Source organism: Balearica regulorum, chromosome 7 (assembly GCF_011004875.1).
Source record: "Balearica regulorum gibbericeps isolate bBalReg1 chromosome 7, bBalReg1.pri, whole genome shotgun sequence".
Classification (NCBI taxonomy): Eukaryota; Metazoa; Chordata; class Aves; order Gruiformes; family Gruidae; genus Balearica; species Balearica regulorum.
The window spans coordinates 798,313-812,591 of NC_046190.1; the positions used below are offsets into that span (position 1 = coordinate 798,313).

The following is a 14,279-nucleotide window of genomic DNA, read 5'->3' on the forward strand; positions in this document are numbered from 1 at the left end:
GTTTAGTATACAACAGACTCCTTCTGTAGTCCAGGTTTAGGTGGAATAAATACTGTTATAAATGAGGTTCAAATGACAAATGATGAAAAAAATCCACATTTGCAAGAAGGAATAATTCACCTTGAATAATTTGTCTACCTTTCAGTATAGGATGACTGCTGAGATACCTTTATAATACCAAATATGGCAATTTTTCACCATATAAGGGAAGAAAAAGGAGACGATAAAGAATAAATCAGTCACCAATAAAATTAATATTTTAAAAGTCAGCTTCCTACACTTTTGATCCGATATCGTCCTTTAAATCAGACATCTTCACTAATTTGCCCCTGCCTGACAGGGAAATTTCAGGGAAGTGCCTGCGCCCACACAGGTTCGGAGCGATGCCGAACAGACTGATCTCCTCTTTGTGCTGCTGCACCACCATAAGGAAGCCACGACAGTCTCGACATATGACGGTCTTACATAAGGTATAGAGCAGGCTATTAAACCTTTTGGTAGTCATCATTAACTAAAATACTTTCCAGTCACTAACAAATCTCATTTCTTCAGTTTTTCTGATTTCTGTTTTAGCCCCTGGGGGAAGGCAGGCTGCCATGGCCACTGCTGTTCAGCACTTCTTCCTCACCAATCTATAGTTAAGTAAAATTTAAATGCTCTTTACCACATTGAATTTTAGTCCCCTGTAAGCAGAATTTGAAGCCCGTTAATCCCAGGGAATTCTCCTGACTGAAGGGCTGTTTTCCCTGGACGTGCACACACTAACACAGGCTGTGCTGCTATTCGTGGGAGGCGATATGCACATAATTAAATACATTTGGGTAGTATTTAAAGCTGTTTTAAAATGCAGAAATTAAAATTTTAAAAAAAGTTTACTAAAATTAGAAATTCTTTAGAAAGGAGGTCGTTGCCATATTTACTTGCTACCATCTGCAAGGGACTTTCATCATTTCCATTTCTGCAGCTTTGAGCCAGGGTAGCTGGACTGGGTTAGCTGTACTCCTCTGGGGAGCGGCACGCTCAGACTTGCCAGACACGAACAGCACAAGCCATATATGCAAACAGGAACCACCGGGCCAGAACCGCGTGAACATACACTTGGGTGTATGTTTGCAAAACCCGTTATTTCCTTTCTTATGCTGCTCTCAGAACCGAAGGATGCTTGGCTCTGCCGTGTGGGATTAGTCCAAAGCCATTGGCATCGCTGAGTAATAGTTACCCTGGCGCCTGAAAAATAACTAACATAACTAGGTAGGATGTTTATTTGGTAAATACTAAGCGGGAACTGTTTCTAAAGAGAGATGACCCCATGTTAGCTGTCACAATCTGCAAGCCATGCCTCTAGCACAAAGCTACCGAAGCTATCACCTGCAGATATCACACCCCTGCAGCAAAAGCCTGTTTGCTGTGCAGGTAGGGTTGAAGTCTGACAGAAGAGGATGGTGCTGAAGACCAAAATGAACTCCCATTTGCTTGAAGTAAATTTGATGGCTGTCCAGTTCCTGTTTGCATAAAGCTGTATGGTCCTACCACATCTGTTACTTTAAAGGCCACCCAACATTTTTCCACAAGTCTAAAGGGACACACCAACAAATGTATTCCTGCCTGTCAATAAAGAAAAACCCCTCATTTTAATTTGAAAGGAGAATCATGGATTAGTACTACTTTACCTTTTTAAAACAATCTTTGAGCGTATGGGAGTATTTTCTATAAGCTAATCCTGCACAGATGTACTTGACTTGGAGATGAAAACTTGTACCTATCAGAGATAAATACCTTCAAAAAATTACTTTATCTTAAAGGACTTCACATCATTGCCAAGCTAAACATGAATGAGTACAACTTGTCTTTCTCTAGTCTGACTAAACAAAAAACCAGTATTTTTCTAGGTGTGAAATGCTAATTTCCTTGAAGGTTACTCCCCCCTGACTAAAACCACTAAATAACGCATCGCACATGAATCACGGAGCTTTCCAATCCCGCCGCGGATCCCTTGCAGTTGAGGGCGGGCTGTCTGCCGCGGGCGTTACAGGAAGGTGCGATGCCATCGTTCTGCTGGACATCGGGCCCTTCTGCCCTGCTCTCCCCCTCCCTGCACCCCAGCGAGGCTCCGCGCTGTGCTTCAGTGATGGCCCCGACCTTGACAAGGCACAACAGCACCAGTTTTCAGTAATAGTTGAAGTGTGTTGCGAATTGCCTCATTTTGACAGAGAGCTTTTATCTTATGATGTGGCACCAGCCTTTCCCCCCGAACGTCCTCCCCTGCAGGGTGCCGCCGCCTCCCCCTGAAATCAATTACGGTCGGGTCCGTGGAGCTGAGAGTACTTAAAGTCATTCAGGAAGCACTCAGGGCTTGGTAAAAGGATGGCATCATGTAATTTAATTAGTACAGTTAGCTAATCGGATTCTTTCAAGCAGGAATTAAAAAAAAAAGTTTGATTTTCAAAGGCAATTTAGAAAACATAACATCAAACCACTCTATTCTTTATAACTAAGAACATATTTATTTTATAGCTTCTACATTAGAGGCCATTAGCGTGGACTTTTCATGTAATGCAGCAAGTTTATTTAGGATGTACGTTAGCCATCCTTTCATTCTGATGTATTAAATCAATGCATCTAGTAATGTATGTTTAGAGAAGAAAGTACTTACACTGCAGGATATTTGAACAGTATCAACAGATCAGTTGGTTATAAATTAATTTAATATCCTCTTCATAAAAATAAAATAATCTATGAGGGAAAAAAATACTTAACAACCCAAAGTCTGAGAGAACGGGTGGCTAAATAAAGGGTACGTAACGCTCCGCTGATGAATGGAGCTGCCCACGATGTGTCAGTCGCTTGGGTTTGTTAGGACACAGAGGGTGCTGTGCCAGCCCTGCGGTGGTGGGTTCTGCAGAGCATTCACTGCAGCGTGGCTACGCTGCCACGCTTTGCCTTGGGGCCAGTCTGCAGGCTGATCGGGCAGCTTTACACTTTTTTTTTAGGATTTGGATAATAGTCAAGGGATAGTGACTTAGAAGAGACATGGATGAGTATATACTGAGACCCTGAATGCTATAAAAAAGCGTGGCAAACACAAAAAGATGGTGACTTCAAATCAAGGAATATTTAATATATAAAGTAAATGTAATAATATAAAATAGGAAAAATTTCTTCCCCCAAAGGGTTGTCAGTCCCTGGAACAGGCTGCCCAGGGCAGTGGTGGAGTCCCCATCCCTGGAGGGATTTAACAGCCGTGTAGATGTGGTGCTTGGGGACATGGCTTAGTGAGGGGCTTGGCACTGCTGGGGTAACAGTTGGACTTGGGGATCTCAAAGGGCTTTTCCAACCAGAATGATTCTATAATTCTATGAAATACTGAGACAAGATCCAAAATATGCATCATGAGTGTTTGGGGGGGCGGGTGTGTGTCACATTTGTTCCCATGTCCTTGGGAATGGCAGCAACAGCTAAGGGATACAGTCCTGCAAATCAGCTGGGCACTCACGAGACTGGGTGAATCGTAAGGCAAGTGTCCAAGATGGCTGTGGAGAAGAAATCACCCTAAAACCCAGAAAGTGTTGGTGGCCCGCAGGCTCTCAGGCCGAGACTTCCCTCTTGGCAGGAGCTCCCTCCTGCAGGGAGTTCTCCCCTTTTCCAAGCAACATGATCCTTTTTGACCAAGTTTCCAAACACACTGGAGGAATACTCTGGAGCCATAAGCATAGCCATTGCCTTTGAGACTCAAACTGTCGCACTAGAGACTCAAACGGTTCGGTGACCGAAGGCTGATCAGCGCACACACAAAGACCCAGCGGGGATCGGATGAGCAGTGACGGGTGAGGATGCGCAGTGACCTCCTGAGGTCGGGAACCTGCAGAGTCGCTGCTCGCGGGGCACCGCGCCTGTCCTGGGGAAAGCCACCGCGGTGGGACACGGAGTGGAACTCCTCCCGGAACGCCTTGCAGAGTGAAGGGGGCATTGCCTATGGGGTGTAGGACTCACTATGGGATGCAGAAGAAAGAGCTCATTATGGGATGTTTATGGGAACTAGCAAAGGCAGGGAAAGGGAGGGACCGAGGTGGATCAGCAAGGATCAAATGGTGGGGAAATAGAGGCGTGGGCCAAGAAATGTAACTGTGTGGTAGAATTCCCCTAACCAGTTAGTAACCCACGGCCTCTTCCTGAAAGGTGAACAACATTAATAGGCACTGGCACGGACGAGAACGTTCCTTACAAAACATCCTAAACGATTTTAAAAACCATTTTGACATCTCTACTAGTAAACGTAAAACAGATTTGAGGCAAGATCCAGAAGTTTGAATGCCCATCCTTATCCATTCATCTGAGTCGAGCACTGAACTTTCATTTACTTACTATCAAAAACGTGTTAGTAAAAACATAGATGCAGAAAGCAACACGTACCAGTCTACGAATTTCTCTCTCACACTCCCTCTTAATTCTGCTGATTTCCTCCTGATGCAGGTGATACACACTCCTTATCTCAGCTGCTTTAATTTTGTCAGCTTGGATGACCATAGTTAAAGCCTCTTCCACTTGTTTCTTAGCCCCCTTCAGCTCTGAAATTTCCTGCTGCATTTTTATTTTCTCAACTTCAAACCCCTTCTTGGCCTCCTCCTTCGCCTCCGTGAGCAGCACCGTTTTCACCTTGTCAGGAGCCCCATCGCGTACAGCATTGAGAAGGGTCTGTAGTCTCTGGATTTCATTATCTTTAATTTTTATTACTCTAAGTAGCTCAGCTTCGTGCTGTCTCAAAAGTGCTTCTCGAACAGCTTGGAGCTCCTTCATTTTCTCTTCATGAAGTTTGACTTTGAGCTCTGTTACCACCACTGTACTTTTATGCTGTTCGTGCTCTTTGATCTGCTTAACTTCCTGATTTTTCTCTCTTTCCAACTTGCTGACCTACACGGAAAATCAAAAAAGTATTTTTAATCAACAGAACAATTAATAAAAATTATGATATTATCTAATAATGGTATGGATCACTTTACAATATTTGACCTTAATGTTGCATGTCTGTGCCTTAGAGCAAAAGCCCAGTCAGTTAGTATTACCTTACGCAGAACTACGTATTTGGCATTTTGTTCATTCTTTATGATCAAATACTTTATTACATAGTAAATATCACTTTTAAAAAGAGGTTCCAGGTAAAACAAGGGTCACTGAGCTCTGCTGCGCAGCCTTCATGCTGTAGACTCGCAAAAGAGAAATTTCCTCTCTCGAAGCATTTCCTGTGAAGAAAATACACATTACAAACCCCTGTAGACCATTTTCACAGGGAAAAGGTTTTTACAATTTATGGCAAATACTTTTGAAGCACCGTCACAGCCGTCATCGGACTCGAGGTCTGGCAGGTACCCGCGGGGACCTGCAGTGACGCAGCTCACCTAGCAACGCAGCCAGGAGCACTCGGGGCTGCAAAAGTGATTCCAAGTCTACCACAAATCCTCCGGGAACAGCCACCTCAGCCCTGCCAGACCCATCCTCTCTCCCGAAGCCCCGGCGAGCGTTCACCTCGTCGTTGGTACCGCCACTGCGGCTCCACGGAACCGGGCTGCAGTGGCAGTGACCCCAACCCCGAAGACACAGCGTTCCTCTGGCTGGCTCTGGCCATGAGCCACAGGCACCAGCGTGTGCAGCTGACGGACCCCGTCCCTTGCACCAGTGACGGCGTCTGCTTGGCAGCTCACGCCTGCGCACGCACACCAGAAGAGCCGGTGGAGTTGGCAGGCAGCCATCGCTGATTTTCTGGGGTACAAATGGGAATCACGTGCCTTATGGGAAAACACAACCCACCTCGGTTTCATACTGAAGTGGCTGCAGCTTAACGGCAGGTTTTGCACTAGCAGCTGTTCCCAGCGTGTGTTCGCAGTGTTTGCACGGCTGACCCTCTCTTGGGGCAGCCTTGCTCAGAGGCAGGCAGTGCACGTCTGTTTGCACTCTCGTTTCTGCCCTATGATCTTTACCAGAACAGCCTGTGCACATATTTAAATGCCAAAATTAAGAAGTGGATATTCACTATGTCGTATTTAATTATCAAAGTTTTTATTGGGAAAAATGTTCCGGTCAATTCTGTTCAGTAAAGAGGCATTTTTCTTCCTCAGTTGACACAATAAGGTTTCCTTGCTGAGAATATGCCTCAGCCTGCCTCGCAAATGAGAACACTGCAGAACCAAACCGTGCAGGTGTAAAGAAGAACTGTGACATCATGGAGAACTTTGAGAATTCTTCTAAGGAAAAAGTAATTTGCGAAAATAAGAAAAAGAACCCTGAGAAATTTGTAGAAAAGAACTTTTTTCCACCGGAAACCAGCATATGTGGAAATATCTGCATATTTAGAAAAAGAGAAACAAAAATGTATCATTATCATTTTGCAAATTATTGCTACCGAGGATGAAAATCTAGGCACCAATGCTGATTTTAACATCATATTCTATTTTTATAATTAAATAATAATCCTTTGCAATCTCACAGACTCTTTAATTTGCCCGATTTGGTGCCCTAAAAAGCATGAGTTAGCACAATATAAGTAAGTATCATAAATTTCTGCAAGAAGCACAGACCCCGGGTGAACTACCCCTCCATATCCAAACGCTACAGAAGTGTATGCTCAGAAACTGGGCGAACGTGCATGTGTTAGGTGCTAGAAACAGAGTAAGGTTTCAGATAATACACATTTAGGAATTAGCTGGTATCTGATGGAGCAAGTCTGAGCCCTTCCTTTACTTTTCCGCTGGATACCTGGAGAAGCTCTCAGTCCACATCCCCACAAGCACAGGTGAGAAATCAGACGCTGAGCCATTATTTTGGCACGCTCCAGCACACAGATCCAAACTGCACTGCTCGCACACACGTGTGCAAGACAGAAAAAGCTCTGCGCGCTACTGCGAAGGCCCAAACAATTGCATTTTATCAGATGCTTTCTGAGCAATGAATTATTCAGTACAAATAACTAACTCTATCTGACCACAGAAGGGTCAAATGACATTTCAATTTAAAACCATGCCATAAACTCCAACGGAGCCATGTGAGAAGTGGTGTATCACCAGAACTGGGGAGGACGGGGAAGGAAAACAGGGTCCTCAGTCTTAAAACCGCAAATGCTGCTTCATGACAAAAGGTTTAATAGATGTTTTGTGTGTGTATATATATATACACACACACACCCCCCTAGAAGCTTCCTTAAAAATTAGATTCGTAGTCTACAGTGTCTAATAATGATGCAAATTAATGGAAAAATGCAGAATATCCTTCTGTCCCTGCATGGTAATGCGTGGCTCTATTAGCATTCTGGAACCAAAAAATCCCAAAGTTTATCAGTGGAAACTAATTTGGGGGATTAGGGATAAGCAAATCAATTTTTAGTGCCCTCCCTGAGAAGTGGCCTGAAGGCTACGGCGGAAAGCTCTCAAAGCCGAGCCTCCAGCTGCATCGGCTGCTGCTCTCTCAAGGGCTCAGGCTGAAACTGTGGCTCCTTAAACTTCGGCAGAGGCAGAGCTGAGACCTGTCACCGCACAGCTGAAACTTGTATGCAGCCCTTTTGAAGGATTTTGAGCATAAAACCCAAATGAAATTAGGGTAAATGAGAAGGTGAAGAATCAGCAAAGAGAATTTCTGAATGACACAAAATTGCATTCAAAACCCCTCAATGTAGCCATCCTCATAAATAGGTAAATATTTACTAGAAAAAGTTCTAGTGAGAGAAACAAAGGATGTGGACAGCTTTCACCCACCACTACGTGCCTGCCATCTGTTTTGAGCAGATGTTTGTTTTCTCAGATCTTTTGCTGGCATTCAGCTATGCGATTTCTCAACTTCATTTCTTCCTGGGTGGCAGGAGCAAGCGTGCCGGCCATCCTCACGCTGGGCTTTCCCACCGAGCGCCGCACCACTGAAGCACCCTCATTTGCAGAGATGGGGAATTTTTATCCCATATGCATGTTTTAAAAACAAGGAGAATATTTAAAAATCTGCCGTGAAGGGGTTGCCTCCTTTCCCCAGAAGGCTAGCTTTGGGTGCACGCAGTCTGGTATATGTCGAAGTCGTGCACAGGTCAGCTACTAGCGGGGCAAGGAGTGGTGAGCAGTCAGAAACAAGACTGTCTCTATTTTAATTAACGGGAAGGAAAGGAAAAGATGCACACCTTACTCTTTTCTTGCTGGAGCTCTATCTGGATGTCGGTGAGCTTGGCCCTGAGCTCTTCATTGGCAGCCTGCAAGGCGGCCAAGGCGTCCGGCTTCTCCCCCCTGGCTCGGCTGCTGGTGCCCTTCTTGGACATGGTGATGCTGCAGCAGGGAGGGGGTCCTGCCCGGAGGCCCTCGTCCCAGCGCTCGCTCGGGGCTTCTCCTCCTTGCCTCCGTCCCACTACATTTTCTTACTTGCCTGGAGGGAGGGAAATCACACAACCACTGTCAGAGCGCTGGAGCCCAGCAGGTGACGCAATACCCGCCACGAGCGCAGTGAGATGCAAGGCATTTCTAGAAAGCATGAGGCATGTGTCGGCCAGCTCTTCCCTGGACTGAGGGAATTTTCTGTCACTTCAGTTGTGCTGGAATTCACCCAGCACAGGGGCTGGGGATGTCAGGAGGGAGCACCATCCCCTGGCACCATCACAGCTTGGAAACTGCAAAAGCTGGGAAAACTAGTGCAGGCAGAATACTCCTGTGTTCTTTAAAAAGAAGTCTTAAGAAAAACAATGTTTGGCTTCCTACAAATACTTTTCAGAAATTCATGGTGAAAATAATAAAAGTAATAAAAATAGTAAGAAGCTACAGAGGCAAGCAGAGATGCTACAAAGGCAACAGAAGCTTTCCATACAAAAGTGTGCAGTGTATCATCAAAACAGCAATTAAGATCTATATAGGTTTATCTAAGTCTGGTAACAATGTAGGAGTTTCATTCACACTAAGAGGTTTTGAGTTAAATCTAAGGAAACAAAGCTGAAACAAGCAAATTAATTCTATTAAACAGTGGAGAACCAGGCAAAAGTGGACCCAAATTCACAGAATTCATATACTAATATAGTGTGCGCTCTATGCCTACCCATTAATCCCAACTGTTCATAAACTGTACAATATACACAATTTGTAACTTCAGGTTCATCAACAAAAGAGATGCTATCATATCGAGTACAGTAGTAAAAGCTACATGCATTTGTTGATTTTTATCTCAAAATTCTCCAACAGGGACTTTGGCCAAGAATAAACAGCAGTGTTCTGGAATGGGTAAGCATAATTGAAGTCTGGGGAGACTGTGCCAAAGTTAAAATGTCACATTATCAATGAAACTCAAAGGTCCTTTATAATCAATACTATTAAGGAAAGAGGATAAGAGTTATTGAAAACCCATATCCTTGCAAAAACCCCATATTCTAGCTTAGTATAACTGTCAGGCGTAGGCAGCCTAAGAGCAAGACACAAAGTCACTCCAAAGAATTTGCAATCTGAGACAAAGACAGATAACGGTAGGGAGAAACATGCTAATTTTAATCTGTTAATGCCATTTTTGTGCTGCATCCCTCCTACGGTTCAGAAAACTCTATCAGAGTGCTACGTAAAAATAAGTAATTAAACTATTCATCAAATCAAGTGAAATCCCTGTGATCTGCAAGTTGTCTGCAAGAGGTGAACTTGGCTGAAGTTGTGACAGTTTGTCCTTACTTCATTTGATTAATTTCTTATAGCTGTTGATGCAGCCAGCCAGCCCGTTAACATTAAGGACTCGATCACTCTGTGCTGAACGAGTCAGTAGGAGGGTGTCCAGGTTGCTGCCAGTTCTTCCTCTGATCAGTATTTAACTTGGTGCTCACCAATAGCATGAGCAGATTGAATTTCACAGGAACCTGAGCACAGCAAGAAATTCTGTGCCAAACACTGTGTCCCGGAGGCTTTTTTAGCTCCAGAGTCGTGGAATGTAGGCACTGCGTGCTCCATCCCAAAACATGGATGTTTCCTCAATGGTTCTTTTACGCTTTGTATACTGCTGTTGCTTGTAACACCACTACTTTGTCAAAGCACTCTGGAAGGAGAATCCCCACGCTACCACAGAAGTTCCCTGCTAATTCTCCCATGCAACTTTTCAATCTGCGGATGCAGACTATGGCTGTGAAAACCCAGTTCATTCCTATTTAAAAGATAAACAGCAGCACACACAAAGAAACAGTTGCCTCTGCTTCTCTAGACAAGCTGACTCCACTGTCAAAGTTTATTTTAACAATGTCAATGAAAAAGATGAACGGGAGCAAAATTGTGAATGAAACACCTGGAGGACCAGCTACACAGCTCACACAAAAGAAACACCGTTAGTAAAGAGAAGTATGGCAATAATGTTCGGAGAACTGGATGCTCCTAAAGGCTGTAGTAACAGAGGAGGCACGAAATCCCCTGGGATAAAGGCTCTGACTTTCAGCAGAGGTCTCAGGCAAGACCTGGGCCAACTTCTGACCCAAGGACGAGGGCAACACAGCTCATTGCTTTGGAGCAAACAGCAGAACAGATCAGGAATTTTACAGCAACATGGCAATTTACAGAGGAATGCAAAAACCTAATGAAAAAACATTTCACTGGAAAACTTTGACTTGCTTAGATAAAACTACATCCTGAACAGACTACATGTATTTCTCAGTTCAAAAACTTACTGGGATTCGTTTTTAACTGTCACTACAATTCCAGTTTCAAGTAAACCCTTGTTTTAAAGATCTGTTTAATTTATACTATAAATAAATACATAAAAAGCTCCAACTTGGAAAAATAGTTCCAACCTTGTAAATACTAACCTTATTAATGTGGATAACAATTGTTTTGAACGATGACCTTCAATTCATTGGTTTATTCATCCTGACTCATAGTCAAAACCACAACAGAGCAGCGCTATTCCCTGTCCAAGCACGAGTAAAGAGGCTTTACAGGGCACCTGAAATAATAAGATAACAATAAATAATAATAGTAAAATAACAACAACAACCACAGAACAGCCTTGAATTCTAAGAGCAAAACCCAGCATCCATTAGGGAGAAAAGAGCAGAGGGAGGCAGCGCCTCGGGGGATATAGAAACAGGATATGATGCTGGGAGAGGGCTGGGAGCATCCAGGAGACGCAGCTGGAGTTTGGGATTAACCGGGCAAAGCTGCCGAGAGCCAGGGAAATCCAACAGACAAGCAGGCACCTCAAGTCTACACTGGGTCAGAGTAACGGTGGGGAGGCTGAAACCTAGAGAAAAAAATGGGGGGAAACCCATTCCTGACATTAATTGACTGAGCCAAGGTAGCACAAACAGTCTTAATTCTGTTGTTTCTCAGTCTGATGCTTGACTTTATGGCCTTGAAGCTTATTTAAAAAAATGTGTTGGTCAAAGAAATAGAAATAAATGTTACAGATATTGCCTGAAAAACTCATAAACAGGAGGACGTGTTCCTAGCATTTAAGATTCTTGCTTCTTTGTGTGAGAAGATGCAATACACCAGTGATTGTTCTACAGCGGAGGTCTTAAAAGCCCCTCTTTATAGGTAAAGAAATGGGGCAGTCTATAGGCACAGGCACTGAGCTGCACCTACTGCGATGAACGAAGCCTTTGTGCACATTGCAATTATTTTCTTAAACAATATGTTATAATGATGCGGTAGGTGGAGTCAGGTTATTTCACGACCTGAGGAAATGAGAAGCCACACAATACAAGCTTTTAACTGCTTGCATTTGAGTGTCAGACAAATAATAATCTGAACGATACAGGGATTTGTGAAAATAATTTAAATCAGAAGGATTATTTTTGACAGACAAGGGCTACAAGAATTTTTGTTTGCTTGCTTACAAAAAATGAAACTGAGGAATTGATACAATTAAACCGAAAGGCAAACCCATCATCAGAGGTGCGCTAGGAGGAGCGCGAGCCCAGCAGCCGATTGCCGGGGGGCAGCACACGGCAGCGGCGCAGAGCAGCCGCGCGCCCTGCGCGCTCCCAGGCCTCGCCTGAAGCCGAGGGGCAGAAGACCCCTCAGAGCCGGGCGCCCAACGTGCCCTCGGCGGAGTTCACTCGGTGGGAATTCTGGCTGAGGTCGATTCGTAGGGCTGCATGGAGTGTTTAAGCTTTTGCATTTTGTTTAACGCGTTACCCGGGTTTAACTGAACGAGTTGACACATTTCATGCCAAGCAGCTGCCTAAAGCTGTTCTTTCTTTACTAAACCCCAAAATTTAAAGTTGATGAGCTTATTTCAAGAAAGAAAGGCTTGCATTGCAATGTTTGCTGTGAGCGGGTCGACAAAACCTTTACGGAAGAGCTGAAGCATGACAGCAAGGCGTTCCCTGCTCTCCCATAAAAGCCGCCCGAGGGCAGTCAGCTGAACGCCTGCCAGGGCCTGCATTGCCCACCCGAGGCCAGGCCTTGCCCAGGCTTCGCTAGCCAAAGTCCCCGCCCGGGCCTGGCACCCCGCCCCTGAGGCCGATGCCAGCAGAGCCCAGCTGTGGCTCATGGCTGCGTGTCCCTCGGTTAAGTTTGAGGGGACAAAGGGGACGGGACTGACCCCACGGGCTCCCATGGGCGCAGCGTGGGCGAGGGGTTCCACATCGGAGTCATCTGCCACCGGAATGCTGACACCTTAATGAGATTTTCCCAGAGAAAACTCAGCTCCCTTGCCCGTACTTGAAGTAATGAGCCTGCTTCGAAAAGAACTGCACAGAAACCAGCTGAGGACTCCGTCAATTAAATCTTTAAGCATGAGAAGGGACATAATAGTAAAACTTGAAAGTAGCCAAGAGTAACATCCAAGGATTAAGGGATCCAGATACGAGGAATTTGATCAGCTTTGGCAATGGCCTGCCTGCACAAATGAACTAATAGCAACAAGCCCTGCGGCACAGCGGAAAACCATTCTGCACGCTGTGCTTCCCCAAACCTGCGGGGGAGGCAAGGACGGCTTCTCAGAGAAGATCTGCGAGAGAGGAGTCTGTTTCCCCTTTCCAATGGTAAAAAAGGGCTGCGTTCATTGTGGGTGTGCTCACACGAGTGGGAAGGAGCCTGCGGAGGCGGCGGCTGTGGCAGCCCTTCCACACGCATGCAGACAGCGGTGGGGATGTGAGCGCTGGGGAGGCAGCAGGGCCCATCAGTGATGCTGCTCCTGGGTCTGTTCCTGGACACGTCCAAGCCCGGGCCCTGCTGGCAGCTGCCGCAGCAGGCAGAGACACCCTGCACGTCCCTCCCGTGCATACGCTGGAGAATGACGGAGAAGGGGGTGCCCTGCCTGCGCTGTGGCCCCGCGGAGGCTCCCGCTTCCCCTCCCAGTGAGACAGGGACCAGGCGCCTCCGAGCTTACAGACCCTTCCTGGGCAGGAAAGGAAAGTCCGTCATGGACTGAGGGGCTACCCAGCGCTCACTTCAGTGGTTTAACTGTAATCCTGCTTTATTCTACGCTAATCAATGAATGATTAGTAACGATACAAAGATCTTTAACTAATATACATTCATGAAACTCCGTTGGTTTCAAAGACATTAAGAAAACTTAAACTAATGAAGCCCACAGGCTCTTGAACTTCTTAGTATGACAAAATTAAAATGCAGTGTGAGCAGTATATATTATTATTGACCAGGTTGATTTATCTCTGGTAAACCAAGAAATATCATCAGACTTGCTATTCACCTGCAAGGACGGTGATTTTGAAGGCAAAACCAGCAAAAAGCAACCGTTATTGTCAGAGAAGAAAAGCTCCAATAAACACGTAACACATACCATTCGCTTATCGCTGTTTTGTCCATGCTGAAGAAAGCTGCAGGAAGGATGAACAAAAGCAAACAGGTAGCAGGCAGGGACTCACTCACTTGCGGTCTGACGCATGACCTGGGAGTTACTCCGGGGAGCAGACCGTTTCTGGTGAAATAATTCCTCTGCTGCTCCGTGTTTCCTTGGGAGCAGCACCGAGCGCTTTGCCTCCTGCCCAGCAGTATTAGTGTCTGGTTTGGGGCACGACACCAGCGCAGGAAGCAGCAGGATGGGTGGGAGGGCACACGGGGGAGCAGGACTCCTTTCTCCCCCGGCATTCCCGCACGGCCTGGAGGGCTGCGGCTTCCCCATCCCGCAATGGCACATCTCTCAGAGTTGGGCATCGCAGAGTGAGAACACTGCCGAGATGGGCATGAAGCAGGAACCCCAGCTGCCTTCTCCCACGCACAGACCGGCCTCTGGCCGCAGGGCTACGGTGCACAGGGGAAAGAGCTGCAGAGTCGCCCTGGGCCAGGACTCCTGACCAAAATTCCTCAAACAGCCAGGTCGCTGTACAGATTGAA

At 45.7% G+C, this 14,279-nt stretch overlaps 1 protein-coding gene across 4 annotated transcripts in view; it reads right to left on the reverse strand.

Annotated features, from left to right (window-relative positions):
• Window positions 1–14,279, reverse strand: part of JAKMIP3 (Janus kinase and microtubule interacting protein 3) — a 100,818-nt gene that overhangs the window by 47,151 nt on the left and 39,388 nt on the right. For 3 of the 4 annotated variants that reach the window (XM_075757576.1, XM_075757574.1, XM_075757573.1), the window contains 3 exons: window positions 10,781–10,917; window positions 8,150–8,388; window positions 4,411–4,908 (listed from right to left, as the gene is read on the reverse strand). In XM_075757576.1, coding sequence (XP_075613691.1) covers window positions 4,411–4,908; window positions 8,150–8,284 — 633 coding nt within the window. In that variant the 5' untranslated portion in view covers window positions 8,285–8,388; window positions 10,781–10,917. Of the gene's footprint in view, window positions 1–4,410; window positions 4,909–8,149; window positions 8,389–10,780; window positions 10,918–14,279 lie in introns of those variants that run through there. The other variant, XM_075757577.1, reaches the window with a different exon arrangement.